Source organism: Eschrichtius robustus, chromosome 13 (assembly GCF_028021215.1).
Source record: "Eschrichtius robustus isolate mEscRob2 chromosome 13, mEscRob2.pri, whole genome shotgun sequence".
Lineage (NCBI taxonomy): Eukaryota > Metazoa > Chordata > Mammalia > Artiodactyla > Eschrichtiidae > Eschrichtius > Eschrichtius robustus.
The window spans coordinates 99,248,727-99,270,845 of NC_090836.1; the positions used below are offsets into that span (position 1 = coordinate 99,248,727).

The following is a 22,119-nucleotide window of genomic DNA, read 5'->3' on the forward strand; positions in this document are numbered from 1 at the left end:
GTGCTTTGGTGTGAGCGGCGCAGGTCTCCCCGTGGTGGGGGACGGAGACCTCTTTACAAAGTCCCCGCTCTCCCCAGCCCGGTGACTGTGCTTCAGCTCACACAGGGGTCACATGCAGAGCACACCTTGGGTCCAGCGGGAGGGGACGTCAGAGGAGAGCCGTGCGGAGGGTGAGAATGTGCCCTCACGAGACTCTGCTCTCCCTGAGGCCTCTCCATTTTCTAATTCAAGGACGCTCCCTGAGCCCCGACCTCGGGGCCTCTCCCTCTTGCTGCCCTGGGCCTCCCACCCCAGCCTGTGTAGACTCCCCGCTTTCCTGGTTAAGCAGACTTCCTCCAACAGTGCTGACCAGGCTAGAGACTCCTCGGCTTCAGGCTACAACCACCACCCAGTGGCCCCTCGCTCTGGGCCACCCGTTCAACCAACTTTCTTGTGGGCAGAGAAATCTACATCCAGCCAGAGAGTGGGTCTGTGCCCCAAGCTCTGACTCAGTTTCCCCTCTGCCTCTGGGCCCTGATCCCTAAGGACTGTTCTTCCTGTTTCCGCACCTGCCTTTTCTCCCAAGGATCCTCTTCCAAGAGGCCATTCTGTTCCAGATTGCTCACTCTCACACTTCCTTCTCCAGATTCTGGAAAGACCCGGCTTCTCTAAACCACACTGTTAGCTCTTTACACCCTATCCTTCCCTCATTCCTTGGCTGTGCTCAGAGGCCGCCCCTCATCTTTCTGCCAACTTTGGTCACTCAGGCCTCCTTACAGGGAACCATGTAGCGTGAAAGCATACCAGAGGTTGAACAAGGCCATCACTTTGAGCTGGGCAGGCAGGTTCCCCGTGTCAGGAGCTCCTAACCAGAATCGCTGTGGGCCACCCAGCAGGGTATCCTTGACATGCCTCTCTCCGTCCCCAATCTGTGAAAAGAATACTTGCTTCACAGGCTTGTGGCCAGGATTAAATGAGCTATCCCATGTGAAAGCGTCTGCAAACTGTAAAGTGCCACACTGTTTTCTCTGTGAAAGGCAAACAGCAGCTGGGCCTGGCATTATGCTCCTTCCATGGACATCACATTTGCAATCCGACCTTCACTCCCTCATTTCCACCCTCCTTTCCATGGATATTCTCCTTGAAAGAAGGGGACGTTGCAAGTTTGTGGGAGCATACTCAGGGCTGTCTCCTTGGAAACACGTGCTGAGGCTCCTGGGGGCATGGTGCCAACAGCCCCGCACCAAACAGGACAGCCCAGCTGAGCTGGCCAGAGAAAGGGCTGAATGATCACAGGCCAGATCTCAGTGGGACTCGCCGGGGCAGAGGCAGGGGACTGGGTAGCCTCCTCTTGGGGGATCGAGGTGAACAGGCGAGAGAGTGGACTCAGTGCAGCCTGGGCTGTCCTGGGCTTGGCGTCAGTAAGGTCCATGTGGTCGCCTCCACTCCCAGTCTTGGGGAACCAGAGCTAACCTGAGAAATCATGAAGTTTGCTTCCAGGGAAGAAGTGGGGGAAGGGACCTTCTTTGTACTGGATGTGTTAGTTCTAATCCTCACTACCACCTCCTAAATGGCAAGGAAACACGCTCAGAGGAACTGGCTACCGTCGGGGCCAGTATGCAGGCCAGCCTCTTCTTCACCCCGGCGTCAGGGACGCATCCTTCTTCTCTACCTCTCCCCCCACCCCGTCCCATCCCCATCACCAATCAGGGAAACGTGAGAAACTCATTCTCACTGAGTGCCAAAAACTGACAGCAGTGTCCAGCAGTCCAGATGGCTTTTACATCTTAATGGGCCTGTCCCAAGGCTAGGTTGCTACAGGAATGAATCCTGGTTCCAATGGCCCCTGTTTCCCAGCTGTGTCCTGGGAACCGTGCTCAGCGCTTTTACATCCCCATCTGTGAAATGGCTTTGCAAGGGAGTTGTGATGAGCCGTTCTACAGATGAGGAGGCTTCCCATCCATTCAGCGATGGGAAGGCCACACAGTTGTCCAGGGGCTCCAACCCAGCTTGGCCGGCTTCCAGGCTCCTCCCTACCCACAGGATTCCCCGGGGTCTCTGGAAGCAGGTCTCAGGGCAGTACCTCTCCAGTCATCCAAACATTCATCATGTTGAGTCCTTGCTACACTTGTGGCACAGGGGCGAATGAGACAAACACCGCCCCTGTTCGCCTGCTGTTTGCATTCCAGCGGGGAGACAGAGAGTCAGCAATCGGGAAGGTCAGGGCCAGCCTCTCTGAGGGGGTGACATTTGAGCCAAGGCCTGGAGGGTGAGGAAGAGCCAGGTACGTCAAGAACTTTCAGGCTGAGGGAACAGCACCTGCAAAGGCCCTGTCCTGGGGCAAGAAAGACACGTGCGTCTGAGGAATGAAAGGCCACTGTGGCTGCAGGAGGTGTTTTATGAAGTGGGAAGGAAGGAAGAGGTGAGGTTGGAGAGACCCGCAAGGGGGAGAGCCTGCAGGGCCTTGAAGGTCATAAAGAAGAGTGAGGCCATCACCTCCCTGCCTGCAACGTCCGCCCTCCCACACACACACACACACACACACACACACTATTCTTGGGGAAGTGGTAGCTTAGGAGGAACAGGGTGTTTCCAGGACAATCCAACATGAAATTGTGGTAAGTGATAAACTCAGTTGAGCACTTGCTATGCTCCAAGTGCTAGTCTCAGCAGTGCGCCTGAATTGACTCCTTTACTTCTCAGGCTCAGAGGTTAAGTAACTTGCCCAAGGTCACACAGGAAGTAGTCAAAGCAGGAATCAGACCCAGATGTTCCAGCTCCAGAGCCCACACCCTACCACTGCACCAACACGGCCTCCACTGGAGAGCCCTTGGCTGTCAGGAAGTGGCTGTTGAGACGTGGCAGAGCCTGGAGGCGAGGGCTTCTCTCTGGAAATGGCACTCTTGGGGCATTCCCTTCTACAATCCGAACCTGGGCAGTGGACAAAATGCAAGCCGAACAGGAAACTAGTACTCCTGAGAGTATTGAAGAGATGGGCAAGAGTTAGCGAAGGGCCTCCACCCGCCACTTCTCCCCCAGGACACACTGCGACAGAGGTACAAACCACAGCCCAGAACCACGCGGCCACAGGTATGTGGGCTCAAAAGCAGGCAGCTGTTGGCAAGGCCAGTGGCGGGGGACTTGCCATAAAGATGGCTCATGTTTGTTATTCCAGGTTTGATTGTGAATCAAACACAATGACTGTTATTTAATGTTAATAACGTTCCAGATGTATATGATTTGGCTCTGAAAGGTTTTGTTAACCCTCCTACCGGCACCAGCAACAAAGCGAGCCAACAAATACTTACTGAGTTACTACCCTGAACAAAGCTTTGTGCTCTCCTGCATTTGGTATCGCAAAGCACGCAGATAACTGGGCTTTGTTAGAGCTCAGTGGAAGCCTTCTCACCGTCCTGCTCTTACAGACGCCAGGCTCATGTCACATTGTGCAGTAAGTCAGAAGACAGAGTCGTACTGTCCTGTTAGATGCTGACTTATGTGGCCAAAGAGATCATTATGGGGTATCTGGTCAAAGGCTCCCATGCTGGAGTTTTAGCTCCTCTGAACTTCAAATTTAAATAATCCAAATTGGTATAGCGGCTTAATGAAAAGCACCTGTTCTGCATATGCTCAACTGAATTAAATTTTTAACTTGGGTTGGTTAGCAAGTTTCTGGAACACTAAAGAGTAGAATTTAAAGCCAGTCCAGCTCTGGAAAATGGACATTTCACATCCCTCCTCTGCAGTAGCTTAGACTGTAGAACCCACCCACAGCCTTGTCCCCTCACCCAAAATAATCCTACGCCTCACCCGACACAACCTGAATGAAGGGGAAGGGTGGAGGCCCACGCACTCCATGCCATACACTCTTCAGGCTGGCACTTGACATGGCTTCCCACACATAATCCTCATAACCACTCTATGAGGTAAGCAGATCCATTTCTGTTTCCAAGAGAAAAATAACTGAGACTTAGGCAGCAGAAGTCCCTTGCTCAAGGACAAGTGGCTGGACAGCGCTGTGGAGAGACTCTACCCAGGTCTGCATCCCATCCCCACAAAGTCACTGCTGCCCCAGGACCACACTTCCCTCAAGAAGTTGCTGCATTGAAACCCTATTACTATAAAATACTAAGGTATCACTTCATAGCTTTAAAGTGTAATCACATGTTCTTTTTATAGAGTTTCTTTCTTTGTTGGGCTCACAAACACTATGGAAATTAGCTAATTACTTCTCACACCATTTATTCCTCCACTAAGAGAAGGGGCAAGGCTGCGCTGTTATTCCCACTTTACTGACAGGAGGCAGAGGTAGAGACAGGATGCTGTGGCTCTTCTCCGACCAGCCGGAGAATGAAGACAAGAACATAATGGCTCCCGCCTCCAGGATGGTGCTGTTGAGTGCTGCCGGTCGGCGGTGTAGCTCACCTCCCAGCTTGCAAGTAAGCACGAGAGAGAACATGTTTATAATGTTCCTGCCCCGGTGTTTGTGACACACCATTTACCCTGCGGTTGTCCAGGGGAAAAAAACCCTCTTTGGGGAGTGTCGGTGCATGAACAGAGGACCAAATCAAAACTAAGTTTTAAGGCCCTAAGCTGCTTACTGAGCTTCTCACCAGTGCCACTCGCCTGTTAAATCAGTTGCTCCAGGATGGGTGATAAGCAGAGTAGCATTATCCCTTTTGGACAACTGCAGCTTTAAAAAAAAATCTAAATCTTTACTCCCTCTTACTACATACCACCTTTGTCATAAAACGAATGTTATAACCTTCCACTGTTATGTTACTACAAATCCTCCTCTAGTACCTTGAGAATTTTTTTCTCTTCAATAATGTCACATTAGCCATGAAAATATACATTTAACTCTAATCCAGCAAGCTGCTCTGCGGCCAAACTAGCCATTTTTTAGAAAAACTTCATACGTTGTTTTAATCAATTTCCTCAGACGGTCCTTTGAAATTTGTTTCTAAAAACCTCTAGGTCAGTTTATCCTAAAGATATATTAGTTTAGCCACATACAGAATACCACTAACAACAAGTCTGCAACACAACAGATGTTCTGTACACAATTTAGCACTTTCACTAAATAGTGACATGGGCACCATACCTGCCTCTAGGATAACGGATACACCAAGCAATGGATTTGTACCCATCAGTGGTAGTAAAGCTATGAAAACTACTGTTTGTGGCAGGGTCGCAATTGTACGTTTTATACGAACTGGCTTAGGAAGCCTCACAAGGTCAATCCTGCCCTATCGCCGCCTGACATATAAGGAAAGGTGGCCTGGAGACATGAAGCAGTTGGCTGGAGGTATCAGAGTCAGAAAGTGACTGAAGTCTAATTAGTGTGGCCATAAGAACTTGAATTTTGGAGTCAAGCTCCATCCCGGGGCCTCGACCACCACCCAGATTTTCTTCAAACCTCTTGATTTCCAAGCTTGCTCAGGGGCCCAGCCTCTTCTTCCTCCTCAACTCCCAGTTCTAATTGTATCAGCCTGACAACGTTCATCTAGCTGGGCGTCGCGGTCACGCACCTACCCTATGAACCAGGGACTAGGCCCTGCCATTCCCCCAGCACCGCTCGTGGAAGGCGGGGGTCACTGGCCGATACAGGATAAATAAGCCGAAGTCCCTGCCCTCTCAGGGAGGGAGAGTCTAGTTTTGTTTGGCTTCAAGGCAGGGTACGATCTGTGCCGTAAAGAGGTACGAAGTTCTGGGCGCCACTTAGGAGCAGCTTCCTAGAAGGCCTCCACACTTGTGTACCCCCTCACGTTTCGTAGTTTTAGGCGTTTCCTGAGGAACTCCCAGGGAATATTTGTAAATATTTTGAGAAGAGGTAGTTGTCCCACAAAATGTGCAACCGGTACCCTGTGTAAAGGAATTTTGTTTTACTTTTTTCCCTAGGAAAAAGAAGGGAAGGTCCTAGAGAGGAACAGAATTTCAGAGCTGTTTAGGGCTTTAGAGATTATCTAGCCCAACCCCTAAATTTTATGGACGAAGAAACAGGCTCAAGTGAAGGAACTGGACTTTCCCAAGGTCACAAGCTAGTAAGTGCGAGGACGGAAGCGTGTACTCTGGCTCTGGCTCTGGCTCTGGCTCTGGCTCAGGGCCGGGCTCTCTGTCTCTCCACCCGCGGCCTCAAGAATGCTCCCTCCACGCTAGTGTTTATCTGGCCGCCACGCCTGCACCAGAAACCCGGGATCAGTGAGGAACCTGACACCCCCTTCAGCGGCGGCCAAGCCTGCTCCGGCCGTCCCTACAGGAACAGGTCGCCGTCCCCGGCCCTGCCCTCAGCCAACCTCTAGATCGCGGGGGAGGTGGGGCGAGGGCTAGCCTCTGCGTCCCTGTCCCACGACCCTGGGCAGAGTCCCCGGAATAGAAAGCCCCGCTGCGCCCCGCCCCGCCGCAGCCCCGCACGTGCTGCGCCTCGTGCACCGCCCCGGGCCCCGCCCCCGCCCTCCATTGGCTGTTCCGCGCCTTCCTTCTTCCCCCTCCCCACGCGACTGGACTCGGCTGCATCTCCACGTGACCCGCGGCGGGGGTTGGAAATCCCGGCCGCGCGGCCCCGGGGTTGTGTGTGGGGGGGCCTCTCTGATAGGCTTCCTCCGCCGGCATGGCTGCTCCCAGCCCCGCCTCCCTTCTGCGCGTCCAGAAGGTGGTGAGATTGGGATGCGAGGTAAGGGAGAGCGGTTACCGTGGTCCGAAAGAAGGGCAGGGGTTACGAAGAAGGAGGCGAAGGTGAAACCGCTGGTAGAGGGGAAGGGGCTGTCGCCGAAAAGGGCCTACGGCCCAGACGCCAGCAGGCACCAATCAGGTGACAGAGAGGCGGACGGGGCGGGGCCTTCGGCCCTGCTCCTCACCTGGCCCCGCACGTGTCTCGTTTACCCGGGCGGCCTAACCAATTACGGCCCGGAAGGCTGAGCCTGCCCCTCTCGCGGGGCGGGCCAATCTAAGGCTGCCATCCGGGGAAGCTGGCCTGGCCTTATGAATAATTAATATGACAGAGCCTGTCCCCAGGCGGGGTAGGGATGGAGGGAGGCGGGGGTGCCGCTGGGCGCCTGCGCAGTAGCTGCCCGTGTCGGCAGCTGCGGCGGGTCGCACGGCTCCGTCCCATCTCGGGGGGCGGGCGGGGGAGGCGAGGCGCGCGAGCAGAGCGCGGGGCACGATGTCCGACGCGGGCGGCGGAAAGAAGCCGCCTGTAGAGCCGCAGGCGGGGCCGGGCCCGGGGCCGGGGCGCGCAGCCGGGGAAAGGGGCCTGCCGGGCTCCTTCCCTCTGGTCCTGAAGAAGCTGATGGAGAACCCCCCGCGCGAGGCGCGCCTAGGTGAGGGGAGGGGGTCCGCGCGCGCCTCGGGGCGGGGTTTCTGCAGGGGCGGGGCCTTGTGAGGGCGGGGCCTCGGAGGTCGGAGGTTGGGGTGAAGTGGTCCAGCGGAGGGGGATGGGGCCAGGGATGATGAGGGGCCCGGAGGGCGAGGCAAAGGGGGTGGGAAGAGAAGGTCGGGGACGAGTTGAGAGAGGTTGGGTCAGGTGGGGGTTGGCGGGGAAGGGTCAGGAGGGAGATGGTAGAGTGGGGGTCGCAGTGAGGAGGTTCATCGGGGCGGCCGGGAGCGCGCGCGCGACGTGTAAGGTTTACTGAGGAGGCTGATGGGGGTCGCAGCAGCCCCTTAAACGAGGCTCCAGGGCGCCTTCTCTGGGGACGCCTGCATCAGAATCACTTGGGATGCTTGTTTAAAATGCCGATTTCTGGGCCCCACCCTTTACCCACCGACTCTGCGGCTCCTGGGACAGGAATCTGCATTTTAAGGAGCGCCCCACCCCACCTCCGTGATTCCAAAGTCCACTAAAGTTTGAGATGCCCTGATAGCGAATTGTCTTCGTATATGGCCGTCCCCCCTCCTGAGAGGAGGACCTGTCTTCATCCCTGCGTGTGAGTATCCCCAGGTACTAGGTACTCACTGGAGATTTTTTGGAAATGAGTTTCAGGGCTGCTGCTGAGGTGGGGGAGGGGTGTCAGGAGAAGGAATGGGAGGCGCCTTCTGAGGGGGAGGTTGGGATGAGACAGGTAGAGGGATGAGCGTTAGAACGAGGCCACTGAGGCCCTTCACCTGGTTGTTTGGGGCTGACCCTAGTCTTTGGGGCCACAGTGGCAGGGCTGGGCTTTGTCTTGTTTCCTAGGCCACAAGGGTCCCTGGGGCTTATGTGGAAAGCAGGTTTGGCCTTGTTTTTTGGCCTGGGAACATGAGGTTCAGGGAGCAGCAGGAGTGCCACCTACAGTGGAGTTTTAGGTGCAGTGAGGTATGATTTCAATCTGAGAGATTTGAATTTCCAAGAACCACTGGTGTAGTTCAGGGATTTGGGAAGGAATGGGCCTTTTGGGAATTACCCGTCTGGGGGGATTAATTTTATTTTTTTAAATGCCATTTCTCTTCCTTTCCTGGGTGTGTTCTCAGGCTCCCATCCCTGTGGGTTGGGTTACCAATAGCTTCCGCACATCAGGTGAGGCCAGGCTCTCTTCTCCTGCTTCAGGACCTCATAGGCACAGACCCTTTTGTTTGTTTTTAAGGCAATGCTTTGTTCCAAATCTGGGGCTGAGTTAAGCTGCCTCAGGACAGGTGTGCACATCTGTCAGGTTCTGTCAGATTACCGAATCATAACCATCCATCACAATAATTCTACCTTCCATTTGCAGAACGCTCACAAAGCACTTTGGCATAATCTTTATTTGGTCTTCCACAGCCATCCAGTAGGGTATTACCCCACTTCTCAGTTGAAGAAAGCTGAGACTCAGAGAGGTGAAGATGCTTCCTCAGGGTCACGTAGCTAACCCTCACGTGCTCTTTACTGTATCGCTGGCAACCACTGATGGTGTCAGTCCCTCTGGCCTGAGTGAGGGGCCTAGTCCTGTATCATCTCTTACAATTAAATCTCCATCTTATAAAAGCACTGATTAAAAATATGCTTAATTGCTTAGGCCAGACAAAACCTGGAACTTAGTGTTACTTGTCCTTTTAGTAGGGCTGTTTTTCTGTCTCCTCCCTTCTCCTGCCTCTTTTGATCCCCATGACCCCGCCCAACATGGCTCTCAGTCATTTCTGAACAGAATGTAGAGTCAGTATCCCAAGGAAGGAGACCAGGGAGGCCATCTGGCCCACCCAGCCCACCAAAGCTTGGCTTTCTTACTTCCCATTTGGTTTTAAACCAAAGCCTGGTACAGAAGGCAGTTGCAAGAATTCGAGTTAATTTGTATTAGAAGCCATGATCAAATTCTGTTTGTCAAAACCTCCACCTTCTTAACTCACTGGGTGTGTCCATTTTTATTGGACCAACAGGCTGCTTTTTGGCTGTCTGTGGTCTAGGAGTCCGTGCATGACTGGTTCACTTCCAACATAATCATATTTGATTTCTCTTTTTCATTTCAGAACCCAGAATACAAAGTTGTCTCCCTCAGTTTGAAAACCCATTATGAACTTGTCATGATTTTATCTCCCACTTCCCTGATTAGCCTCCCTGTCACTTTGATTTCCTTCCAACCCTGTCACATTTTTCTATTGTCTTTTTTTCTTAATTTACCCTTTCTTGGATATCCAATCCACGTGTATAACTTTTGGGCTGAAACAATTAGGTGGGATCCCGTCCCCACTGATTGAGTAGTTTTGCTTTGAATGGGAGCAAGCTTTCTTCTACAGCTCCGCCCCTCTCTTCCCTCCCAGAAAACCTGCCTTAAGTCTTCTCTGCTTATTCAGGGATAGAAGTCTCTTGAAATGGTTGCTCTGAAAAAGGTCCTGAAAAGACAGCTCCAGGCCCTCTCTTTTTAAGAAACCCGAAGGGAGTCTGTTTACAAACCCAGCCTTCTTCGTTCATTATACACATCTTCCTATGGCTCACTGTCTGCCTGCTCCTGTATTGGTCCCTGAGATCTAGAAATGAATCAGACACAATCCCTGCCCTGAACAAGCTCAGGGTAATAATGGATGCCTGCTATGTGCCAGGAGCTCTACAAGACGCTTTCAGATGTTACCTCTGATCTTCACCAAAGAGGCAGCTTTATCCTTATTTACAGTGGAGGACACTGAGGCTGGGAGAGGTTGAGTAACGTGGCTAAAGTCACACATCACTGCAGTGGGTGGCAGAGCTGGGATTCAAGCCCCGGGCTGGGTTGCTGTGGAGACGCGCAGCCGGAGGGGACAGGACAGGAGAACACAAAAGTTCTTGGCCTGAGGAATCAGCCCTTTCCCAAGATATCAGGAAGGGTCAGAAACTCCATTTCCTCCCTGTAGCCTCTCTCCCGGCAGATGCTAATCCCACAGCCCATTCTGAATTAACCCTGGGGATACATCAGGCCTCAGAGCTTATGGAGAGCATCCTAGGAAACCCAGGCATGGATGAGGGTCTGCTGCCACCTCTAAAGGAGACCAGTGCTCCTGGTTCAAGCACCAGGTTATAACTGGAGAATAGAGTGGGCTCTTGAAATCCATGGATGGATCAGGACTCCAAGAGAGGTGGGTCCACCCTGTGAGGCTCACTGCTCGCCTCCTGGGATTGAGTTACCCTCTTGAGTGATGTCTCATCACAGATTTTGTGTCTGCAGATAAGGAAAAGGGGAAGGAAAAGCTGGAGGAAGACGAGGCTGCAGCAGCCAGCACCATGGCCGTCTCTGCCTCCCTCATGCCACCCATCTGGGACAAGACCATCCCATATGATGGCGAGTCTTTCCACCTGGAGTACATGGACCTGGATGAGTTCCTGCTGGAGAATGGCATCCCTGCCAGCCCCACCCACCTGGCCCAGAACCTGCTGCTGCCTGTGGCTGAGCTGGAAGGGAAGGAGTCGGCCAGCTCCTCCACGGCGTCCCCGCCATCCTCCTCCACCGCTGTCTTTCAGCCCTCGGAAACCGTGTCTAGCACAGGTTGGTGATGGGCCTTTGGGCAGGGCCACCTGCCGCATCCGAGGAAATCTGCTTCCCACTGAGGGCTGCTTGTGTCCACGCACCTAGTGAGCCCCTCCTCTCAGGGGAGGTCCCAGTGGGCCTACAGGGGGCAGAAACCCTCTGCTCCTCACCCTTCAGCACAGTCCCCCGAGGCTGGACATGAAAACAGCAGCCCCCTCGGCAGCAGCCGGAGCCTTTCTGTTGGTTGGTTGCCACAGGTGGTCAGCCCGGTGGAGCGAGCCCTGCCAGCCAGAGGCTTCGCGGGATAGAAAGCCATTCTGCCTTTCCTCAGAGCTGCTCTTTACCCGCACGCGCACCTTGCCACAGATGATGAGGAAGCTCAGGCGACAGTAATAATAACAACAACAACAGCTAACATTTATAATGTTTAGCACTTACTCTGTGCCAGGCATTAACACATAGTCCTCACAAAAACCTCCCTATGAGATTGATACTATTATCCTTATGTTATAGGTGAGGAGACTGAGAAGTTAGGTGGCTTGCTCAAGGTAACACAGCTGGTAGGAAGTGGAGGCAACACTGAACCCAGGATGTTTGGCTGTTTAGCCAGGTACTGCTCAGGCACTGGCATGAAGAAGGCATTTCTGCTGCCAGGACAGATGCCGTCTTTGGGATTCCTCCCTCATCCTCTCGTCGTTTTTCTGTTTTACCTCTGGAGATCAATTGGTTGGTTTTCATGCCCCTGGGTCACGAACCCACCAGAGGAGGCATGGCCCCTGTTTCAGGGGCTCTGCAAAGCTTTCTGCAGGCTCAGTTTGAGGCGTATAGGCTGATGTCTCCCAGGAAAGACCCCAGGAACTGGTGTGGAACCCAAGGAACCTGCACCCAAGGAATTGTCATGCTCAATTTTTTTTTCTTTTTATTTTGGAAAAACGTCAAATACAAAAGTAAAGGGCTGCTATAATGAACCTCCAGTAACCATCACTCAGCTTCTATAATAATTAACTCGTAATCTACCTTGTTTTCTATAACCTCTTCCATTCCCTTAACCTGATTATTTTCATTCAAATCCTAGGTATTATATCATTTCATCGATAAATATTTCAATATATATATAAACTCTAAGAGCTCTTTTAAAAAAACAGAACAAAAATACCAATTTAACATCTGAAATTGACAATAAATCCATCAGCATTCAAATTTCCAAAGTGTCTCATAAATGTTATTGCTTTACAGTTCATTTGAATCAGGAGCCAAACGAGACCCACATGTTTCAGTTAGTTATGTTTCTTTTTTTTTTTTTTTTTTAAATGATTATTCGATGTTTATTTTATTTATTTTATTTATGGCTGTGTTGGGTCTTCGTTTCTGTGCGAGGGCTTTCCCTAATTGCAGCAAGCGGGGGCCACTCCTCATCACGGTGCGCGGGCCTCTCACTATCGCGGCCTCTCCTGTAGCGGAGCACAGGCTCCAGGCGAGCAGGCTCAGTAATTGTGGCTCACGGGCCCAGTTGCTCCGCGGCATGTGGGATCTTCCCAGACCAGGGCTCGAACCCGTGTCCCCCGCATTGGCAGGCAGATTCTCAACCACTGCGCCACCAGGGAAGCCCAGTTATGTTTCTTAAATCTCTTGTAATCTATGGGGTCCCCTCTCCTTTTTATTTCTTTGCAATTTATTTGTTGAAGAAGCTGAATTGTTTGTCCTGTAAAGTATTGCACATGCTAGATTTTTCTGACTATATCCCTGTACTGCCTTTTAACATGTTCCTCTGCCCCTCATTTCTTTCCTGTAAACTGTTCAGCTTGAGAGACTTCAGCTGATTGCAGCCAAATTTTTGTTTGAAGGCAGCGCATTTTTTTTTAATTTATTTATTTTATTATTTTTTTTTATTTTTGGCTGCATTGGGTCTTTGCACATGGGCTTTCTCTAGTTGCAGCGAGCAGGGGCTTCTCTTGTTGCGGAGCACGGGCTCTAGGTGCACAGGCTTCAGTAGTCGCAGCACGCAAGCGCAGTAGTTGTGGCTTGCGGGCTCTCGAGCACAGGCTCAGTAGTTGGGGCGCAAGGGCTTAGTTGCTTCGCTGTATATGCGATCTTCCCAGACCAGGGATCGAACCCGTGTCCCCTGCATTGGCAGGTGGATTCTTAACCACTGCACCACCAGGGAGGTCCCTAAAGGCAGCTCATTTTTGTGCTGGTCAGGTTGTCCTGCAAGGCCGGTTCCATGTGTGGGTAGGGGACAGAGCTGGAAATGAGCCCTCTTCTTACACCTTAGACTACCTAGGTGGCATTTGCCTTTGATTTTGTTTTTAAGTAAACCTTCTTGATGAAGTATGGCATCCAGAAGCGCCAGTATCATAAGTATACCACTCAGTGAATCTTCACAGAGTGAACCCACCTGTGTAACTACCACCCAGATCAGGATAGAGAACACTGTTGGTATCCCCAAAGCGGCTTGGGACCCCTCTCGATCCTTACTCCCCAGAGGTAATCACTATCCTTATTTCCATCACCAAAGATTCATTTTGTTTATAGTCGAATGTTCTATAAATGGAACTGTATATTATGTTCTCTTCTTTTTTTAAACAATCATAAGTTAATTACATTTATACTCTCACATTTATAGCTTCCTGTAACTAGCCTTATAGTAACATATAAATCATGTGGGCATCAGTAACTAACAAAATAGATTTGCAGAACATACTTATGGAAAAATTCCTGTGACAGAGAGGAAAGCCACAATACAGATGAAGTAAGAGTTGTACACATGGTAGAAATGAAAGAGTTCGTTTTTTCAGTTCCTTCTGTAGAAAACACATAAGTAGTACGTATTCTTTTGTGTCTAGCTTCTTTCCTCAACTCCGTTTCTGAAAATCATCCGTGTTGTTGCCTGTAGCAGAACTTCGTTCATTTTCATTGGTGAATGGTATTCCATTGTTGTATTGTATGACTACACCACAGTTTATCCACTCTTCAGCTGATGGGCACGTGAGATGTTTCTGGTTTGGGATTGTGCATAGCACTGTCATGAACATTTGCATGTGGGTCTTTGGTAAATACCTGTATGCATTTCTGTCGGGCATTTACCAAGGAATAGAGCAGCTGGGTCATCAGACATGTACCCGATCAGCATTTGTAGATGTTGCCAAATAGTGTACAAAATGGCTGTAGCCATTTATACTTCCACCAGCAGGACAGGGGAGGTCTAGTTGCCAGCCTTGGGTGCCTTGACTGTTTGTTGTTTATTCCTATAGTTACCGCATTGGTCCCTGGTCATTCACTCCTCTGACACTCAGCCTTGTTTGTAATTAACCCCTTTGATAGGATACAATTAGTTTATGTGCATGATCCAGTTAAAACCTAAGTCTGATCGTGTCACACCTCTGCTCAGAACCCTCCAATGACTTCTTTCAACTCAGGGTGAAAGTCAAAATCAGTGGCCCTATTGACATTTGGACCAGATAATTTTTTTGTTGGGGTTGGGGAGGGACCGTCCTGTGCACTATGGGATGTTTAGCAGCATCCTTGGCTTCTACCCACTAGATGCCAGTAGAACATACCCCCCCATCCTAACATGGCCACATATCCCCTGCAGAACAAAATCGTCCCCTATTGAGAACCACTGCTTTATTGGGATTAAAGGCCCCATGTTTTCTGTCCTGGGGCTTTCCGGTTACTCCTGCCTCTCATTCACTCACTGCAGCCACATTGGTCTCCTTTGCTCTTCCTTGACTATCCCAGTGCTTGCCTGTGCACAGACCATGCACCTGGTGTTCACTCTTTCTGAAATGTTCTCCTCCCAAATATCCACGTGGCATCTAACAGTTTTATATAGATATTTGTAATTTATCTTGTGTAATGTTGGCCATCCCCCTCTAGAATAACGTTCCATGAAGGCAAGGATTTTTACTTGTTTTGTTCACTGCTTTGTCTTTGGCAGGACAGCTCCTGGCATATAGTAGGTGTTCAGTAAGTGTCTGTAGACTGAATAATTATTTCGTATACTCCTATCAGTAGCATTGAACAAGTAGGCCAAAGGTGTAGATTTTTTAAGTAAATTATCTCTAATAACACATAACCTTTGAACAGGTTTTTTTGTGTGTTTGTTTTGGCCGCTCTGCACAGCTTGTGGGATCTTAGTTCCCCGACCAGGGATCAGACCCACGCCCCATGCAGTGGAAGCGCGGAGTCCCAGCCACTGGACCGCCAGGGGATTCTCCCTAACACATAACCTTTGAATTCTGAAAGTTCCTTAAATCCAATGTCCACTATAAAGCCACAGCCAGGTAGGGCGGAGAACAAGGATTCAGAGTCAGCCAGACCCAGACTTAAATTTTAGTTCAGTCATTTACCATCCATGTGATCCTGGGAAAACCATGTCATTTCTTTGAGCCTTAGTTTCCTCATCTGTAAAATAAGGTTAACACCCATCTCCCTTTCAGAGTTGTTACAAGACTAAATGAGCACAGCCACTGATTCGTCTCAGGGGATTCAGAAATGGAAGCCATTTCGTTACTCAGTTTGTGTCCCTAACCCTTTACAGTTCCTGGTGAGATTCAGCTGTTTCTCATTACTTGAGAACTTGAAACCACAGGAAGTTAAGGGGGTATGATGAGTTAATGTTTTGCTTAACATTTCTGGGGGGAAAATAACAATCGGAAAATTTTGTCTTTTTCGAGGGCCTCTGTTTCCTTTTGAGCATTTTGTTCCTAAAGGGAAGAATTCTTTCCATGTTTGTGTTGTTGAATTGAATCACATATGCCAATCTGGCTTGGGGGCTGGTGCTGTTGTAGTTTTTCTTCCCTCCAAGCGGCAATGGCTTGTGCAACCTTGAGATTCAAGCAGGTGTCTGGGTGTGTGACGTGAGTCTTGGCTGTCCAGTGAGTCTAGACTGTTTCAGGGCCACCTGCCTCTGTGTCTTTCAGAATCCTCCCTGGAAAAGGAGAGGGAGACACCCAGTCCCATCGACCCCAACTGCGTGGAGGTGGATGTGAACTTCAATCCCGACCCTGCCGACCTGGTCCTCTCCAGTGTGCCGGGCGGGGAGCTGTTCAACCCTCGGAAGCACAAGTTTGCAGAGGAGGACCTGAAGCCCCAGCCCATGATCAAAAAGGCCAAGAAGGTCTTTGTCCCCGATGAACAGAAGGTAACCTGGTATATCTACTATAGTGAAGGTACAGTGTTGGTTCAGGAGCCAAGGGGCTGTGCTTCTTCACATTCGATTTCATCTAGAGGACCCTCCCTCCTTGTAGACGCGTTTAGAAAGGCATGAGTTCAGAGCTTAGAGCCACATCCTGCAGCAGTTGAGAGAAAGAAAGGGAGTTGGGTGGCCTTTGGCCCCAGCATGACTCCCTGCAGCAAGTGAGAGAAAGAAAGGGAGTTGGGTGGCATTTGGCCCTAGCATGACTCCCTGCAGCTTCTCTCTTTCCTTTCTGGCAGCCAGCTGTGCTGATGCTCTCACTTCCCTGGCTTCAACCCAGCCTTCGGGCAAGAGCTCACTAGGCCACAGAAACGGGGGTTGAACAAGCCCTCACTTTGAAGGACAGAGGATAGTTGTATATTGCCATCCCAGGGATTAGCAAGCAGCCTTCAAGCTGGTGGTTTTGTAGGAACTGGGAGGGGGGAGAGAGAGGAGGGTTTTGCAGTTTTTCTCTTCCCTCTGATGAAAAACTCGTAAGAAGGACTTTTCTTATAAGCTTTGGAGTCAGGCAGACCTCAGGTTCCTCATCTGTAAAATCGGAATAACCATACCTGCCTCTTGAGATGTTTCTGAGGCTTTAATAATAATAACAATAAATATGGTAAACCTTTATGTGGTCCTTACTCTGTAAGCCAAGCACCTTGTACATATTAACTCATTTTATCCTCAAGCAACTCTATGAGGTAATTACTGTAATTATCCCCTGTTGTAAAGATGAGGGGCACGAGACATTGAGAGTTTAAGGAACTCGCACGGTTCCACTGCTAGAAAGTGGCAGAACCAAGATGTGAACTCAGGGGACTGCACTCAGAGTGCCCACCCTTAGCCACAGCCAGAGTGCCTAAGTGAGGCAAGAGTATAGGCAGTGCTTTATGTTGGAGCAGCACAGGGCAGGCCACCAGTAGGTGGAGCGCCCTTCCTTCCACCACGGATCCCACCAAAGGCTTGCATTCTCATCCCTCCTCCCTGGGGAAGTGCGGGGCCCCTCGGTGTCCCGGGCACATGCAGCTCCTTCCCCGGGGTCCCAGCTCTCATTCTGGCTGGACCACATGGGTTATAAGAGGAATCAGGTGTGTGAAGTGCTGGCAGGAGGGGAAGGTTGGGTGCCCTCATGGGAAAGAGGAGAGACCCACAGACGACCCTTCCCGACAGGACGAAAAGTACTGGACGAGACGCAAGAAGAACAACGTGGCGGCCAAGCGGTCCCGGGACGCCCGGCGCCTGAAGGAGAACCAGATCACCATCAGGGCGGCCTTCCTGGAGAAGGAGAACACAGCCCTGCGGACGGAGGTGGCGGAGCTGCGCAAGGAGGTGGGCAAGTGCAAGACCATCGTGTCCAAGTACGAGACCAAGTACGGGCCCTTGTAACCTGTGCCCCCGCCCGGGCACGCTGCCTCACCTCAGACCTCTGCCTGGGACCCCTGAAACCCACCCCTGCGTGGAGACTTATGACTCGTCGTGGGCGCATGGCGGTGCACCTGCCCCAGGAGCCTTCACGTTCAAGCTTCATTATCACATGGCCAGCACGGCGACTTCCCTGGGGGCCAGCCTCCTCCCTGGCGGGATGCGAGAGAATCTACGAGGTGGTGAATCAGCCTTAGTCTCTGTTCTTGGCTGTCTCAGTTGGACCGGAAGGGGACCTCTGGAGCATGGGCTCTTCTTTTCCAGGGTACCCAGGCTTCCCTGACTCTCCCTGCTTCTCCAGCCTGGGCCGTCCAGGCCTGTCTCTGCAGAATGAGTCATGATGGCTGTCGCCCTTACATCTTCTCAGGTAGCAGGGCGCATTTCCAGGCAGGGAGGGTCTGTTGTCCTCCCCAGAAAGTCTTAGAGAAAAACATCCGTTCCCATCTTCCTCAAAGGTAAAAAGACGTGCCAGCTCCTCTGTAGTGTCCACGTGGGTGCCAGGCCGCAGCAGCTGGGTGTCTGCACAGCCTGGGACGGGCTTTGCGTCTGGGCCTGCAACAGAAGTGCACCCAACCATTCGTGGCTCCCTCACCCCTTTTCTCTGTGGCTCCGAGGCCTGGAAGGAGGAGGCCCTGGGGAGGGGTTCCCTCTGCGTTCCATCCGCCGTTGGGGAGAGACTCCCAGGGTGGTGGTCTCTGAGCTTTGGTCGCCGTGCATATCTCCTCTTCTCCAGGTCACTTGTGGAGGCCGCCTGAGTCAAATTTGTCCCACCAGACTGGGCCTCTGGGCCTGCTGTTTCTTGTCATCCAGTGACCAAGCTCAGATCTTGGATTTAAAAGAAAGAGCCTCCTCGTCTAGGAAGCTTAACTTCCTGGAGCTGGGATGCACCTTCTGCGTGGTGTTCAGAAAACCGGTCTCCACAGCCCCTCACGCTGTAGGCGGGGAGCTGGGGCATGTTTCTCGTGAAGCTCCCGCTCGTTCTTGCTCTGCTTTCCCATGCGGGCCAGGCCCGAGTCCGCTGTCTCTGAAAAGCAGAAGAGGGCTTCCCAGTTCTGGCTTCAGGATCCACCCCGTGCGAGCGGCCTGGAGGGCGTCACCAGGCAGGACACCTGGTCACCTGGTCGCAGCACAACTCTTTTGGAACAGCGGGCTCTGGGGACATTTACATAGGCTAGAGTCCCCTCAATCTGGGTCCCAGGAGACAGCCACCCATGCAAGCCTGGCTGTGGTGTGGTGCGGAGGGGCCCGCCTCCCAGCTGCTCCTTTCTCTTGTGTCCAGCTGGACTCGTCCTTTGGCTCTGCCCGAAAGATTAATTAAGGAGATCCGTGGAAGCGTCTGCTCGCTGCGTTCAGCTGGGGCACCCAGAGATGGGTGTATTTATTTGCTCAGGGCAGGCAGCCTGTGGTAAGGAGGGGTCAGAGGTGACGGGCACACTTTGTCACATTCACCACTGGCTTTATTTAAAGTGGTGGCTCGGAGTCCTGGGCCTTGACCCCTAAAGACTTTCCATAACAGATGTTAAGAGCAGGGGAAGCCATCCACTGGCCGTGGACCACACCCCAGGGGAACGCCACGGCCCTCCAGGGACCTGCACACCCGTCTCTCCAGGGGACTTGACAAGGGTCCCTGAGGCCAAGGGATGTCAGCGCCCTCCCTGCAGGCCCCTGACTTTTACTTTGTGGTTTTATGAAAACCATGTTCACACTTTTCACTCTATTGTAACCACAACAGGGCAGTTGCATCCGGCATGTCAGTGTCCTGCCCTGGGCAGCTCGCCCGCCTGGGCACTCTCCCTCTGGTCTGGCCACCCACCAAGAGGGCACTTCTCATTTTGTTATTGGTAGAAGAGCCACCAGCTTAAAAGCTCTTCATTTTCTTTGGCCAGAAGTGTATGGTTTGTGTTTCTTTCAGTTTTTTCCCCTAAGGGATGGACATTTAGTCTCCGGGTGGCGTCCACTTTCCGACCCCAGCGGGTGAGATGACGGCCTGATGTCTCTTCTCTTTGTCCCGCCTTCTGCCTGTGTAGTGCCCTCTCCTTCTACCCCTCCCCCCGCCGCCAGCCAGTGGGTGTCTGGTTCTCTCCTTACTTGGGAAGAGTGTGGTGCTGGCTTCTTTTAGAAGGGCCCCTTTGAGCCAGGAGCCTGGCAGGGACAGGGAGGAGATGTCCGTGGAGGTTGACATTTTGGGGAAAAGGGTGCTCAGGTAAGCATGTCTTCTTCCCAGGCTTAAGGATCAAGTCCTTGCAGGAGAGGGTGGTGCCTACTCAGTTTCCATTGTGGAGTTGGGAGTCCCCTTGACTCCCCGCTGGACCCTCTCTGTCTTGGGGCTGACAGCCAAAGACTGAGGTGCCTATGCTCAGATCTTTGACATCCTCTAAAAAGCACTGGAGACTAGAGACGCCAATGTAAATGGCTTTCTGTGGGCTTGCAGTGGGCTGGGAAGCGCCATCCCTACCTAAACACCCTGTCTTCAGCCTCATTGCAACCTCAAAACAGACAAATCATGAATGAGTCAGCTAGAATGTTGCAAGAATATGCATATAATAAATGTATATCTAGATAGAGAAATACATATATTAGAGAGAGAGCTTTCACAATGGCCAGCAGCCTTGTGGAGGACCTGGGTCACTCTTACCCTTGGCCAAAGGAAAGGGTTTGCCTGTCTGGGTCCTGAGGTTGCGGAAGGCACGTAGTAGTGAACCTTGACTCGGTAAGCATCACCCTGGTGAGGGGACCTGCTGTGGCCCTGGCAGGCAGCTCCTGCTTGAGGTGGGGTGGCAGGCATGAGGGCTGGCAGAAAAGGGCCCCTTCATGCTGTGCAGCTCTCCATCCAGGGCCCTGGGAGCAAAGGGCTGAAAGCCCCTGGTTTTCATGGCAAAGCCCCACCCCAGAGCTCCTTTAACATCTGTTAATTAAGTGCAATAAATTTTTCTAGAAAATGGCAAAGATGACTTCCAGGTGGATATTGCTGTTTTACAGTGTTGGGGATGCCAGAACACCACTTGGTTTTATTTTTCTAAGTGCATGTGACGTGACAGAGTGTGTGGGGCTCTGTGTCCTCCCCTGGGAGCTGGCATTCCAGCAGGCCTCTCTCCTTTACCTTTGCTGGGGAAGGAGGCAAGGCGCAAACCCTTCTTCCCAGCCGGTGAGGGCAGAGGCAGAGCGTAGCCCACTGGCCTTATGTGCGTGTGTGCGTGCGAGTGTGCCGCTGCCGGTGGGCCGGAGTGATGTGGCGGGAGGGAAGCGGGGAATGTATCCTTTTCAAACGAAATTAAATATTTTGAGATGAGAATTGTGGGGCTGTCTTTTCTGTCCTCCTCCCCACTTCAAGGCCAAGTCACCTAACCCCGCTGTGCCTCAGTTTCCTCGTCTGTCAGCTAGAAGTAATTTCTGCCCCCTAACCTCACAGTTTACTCAGGAAGGACAAGTATCGGGCCCCAAGCAGTTAGAACAAATAAAAGTGCTGCACAGCTGGTAGAAATACAGGGAACTGCTCATGAAAAGTGTCCCCAAACAGGGAACCCTCAGTGGTAACGTGGAAAAGGGGCTGGTGGTGGGATTCTAGAGGTTTTCCTTTTTTCCTCTTGCCAAATTTTGTCTACAGCCATGAGGCCATCACAATTAAGACAAGGTTACGGGGCTTCCCTGGTGGCACAGTGGTTAAGAATCCGCCTGCCAATGCAGGGGACACGGGTTCGAGCCCTGGTCCAGGAAGATCCCACGTGCCGCGGAGCAGCTAAGCCCGTGCACCACAACTACTGAGCCTGCGCTCTGGAGCCCGCGAGCCACAACTACTGAGCCTGCGCTCTGGAGCCCGCGAGCCACAACTACTGAGCCCACGTGCCGCAACTACTGAAGCCCACGTGCCTAGAGGCCATGCTCCGCAACAAGAGAAGCCACTGCAGTGAGAAGCCCGTGCACCACAATGAAGAATAGCCCCTGCTCGCCAAAACTAGAGAGAGCCTGCGCGCAGCAACGAAGACCCCACGCAGCCAAAACTAAATAAATAAAATAAATTTATATATATATAAAAAAAGACAAGTTTATGGATGTCCCTGGCAGTCCAGTGGTTAAGACTCCATGCTCCCACTGCAGGGGGTGTGGGTTCGATCCCTGGGATCCCTGGTCAGGGAAGTTTAGACAAGGTTATACACAAGGGTGCAGCTATTTGCTCAGCACCAAAACCGTCTTGATTTGCTCAGCATTGGCATCCCCAAGACCGCTACTCAGGACAGGCCCAGGCTCCTGGGGTGGGCACAGAATAGGGTGTCCCACCCTTGGCAGAGCCTGCTGCTAATTCCACCACCTTACCGCATGTCCACCCACTCTTCAGGCTGCTTCCGCTCGCTCTGTGTGTGCATGCGCGGAGCTGGTGCTGCCTGCTTCCTCAGTGAGGCCCGGAGCTGCCTGTGGACAACCGTGGCTGTTCTCTCCTGCTTCCCGTGCTGCATGTTGTTAATGCTCAGGGTTCCTGTGGTTTGAGGGACCAGGAACTATTTTGTTTCTAAGGGGAAAAACATGCATTTGGAGTTTGGAGATGGGCTGGCAAGGTGGACTTTTTACTTTTTATTTTTCTTTGGCTGTGTTTGGTCTTCGTTGCTACGCGCAGGCTTTCTCTAGTTGCAGATTCTTACTGCTGTGGCTTTTCTTGTGAAG

The 22,119-nt window shown here is 51.9% G+C and overlaps 1 protein-coding gene across 7 annotated transcripts in view; it reads left to right on the top strand.

Moving 5' to 3' along the window:
* Positions 1-22,119, top strand: part of TEF (TEF transcription factor, PAR bZIP family member) — a 43,124-nt gene that overhangs the window by 2,413 nt on the left and 18,592 nt on the right. For 2 of the 7 annotated variants that reach the window (XM_068560229.1, XM_068560228.1), the window contains exons 1-3: positions 6,718-7,298; positions 10,563-10,880; positions 15,785-16,005. In XM_068560229.1, the coding sequence (XP_068416330.1) occupies positions 7,142-7,298; positions 10,563-10,880; positions 15,785-16,005 (696 nt within the window). In that variant the 5' untranslated portion in view covers positions 6,718-7,141. Of the gene's footprint in view, positions 1-6,576; positions 6,653-6,715; positions 7,299-10,562; positions 10,881-15,784; positions 16,006-17,211; positions 20,743-22,119 lie in introns of those variants that run through there. The other 5 variants (XM_068560225.1, XM_068560227.1, XM_068560226.1 and 2 more) reach the window with 5 other exon arrangements.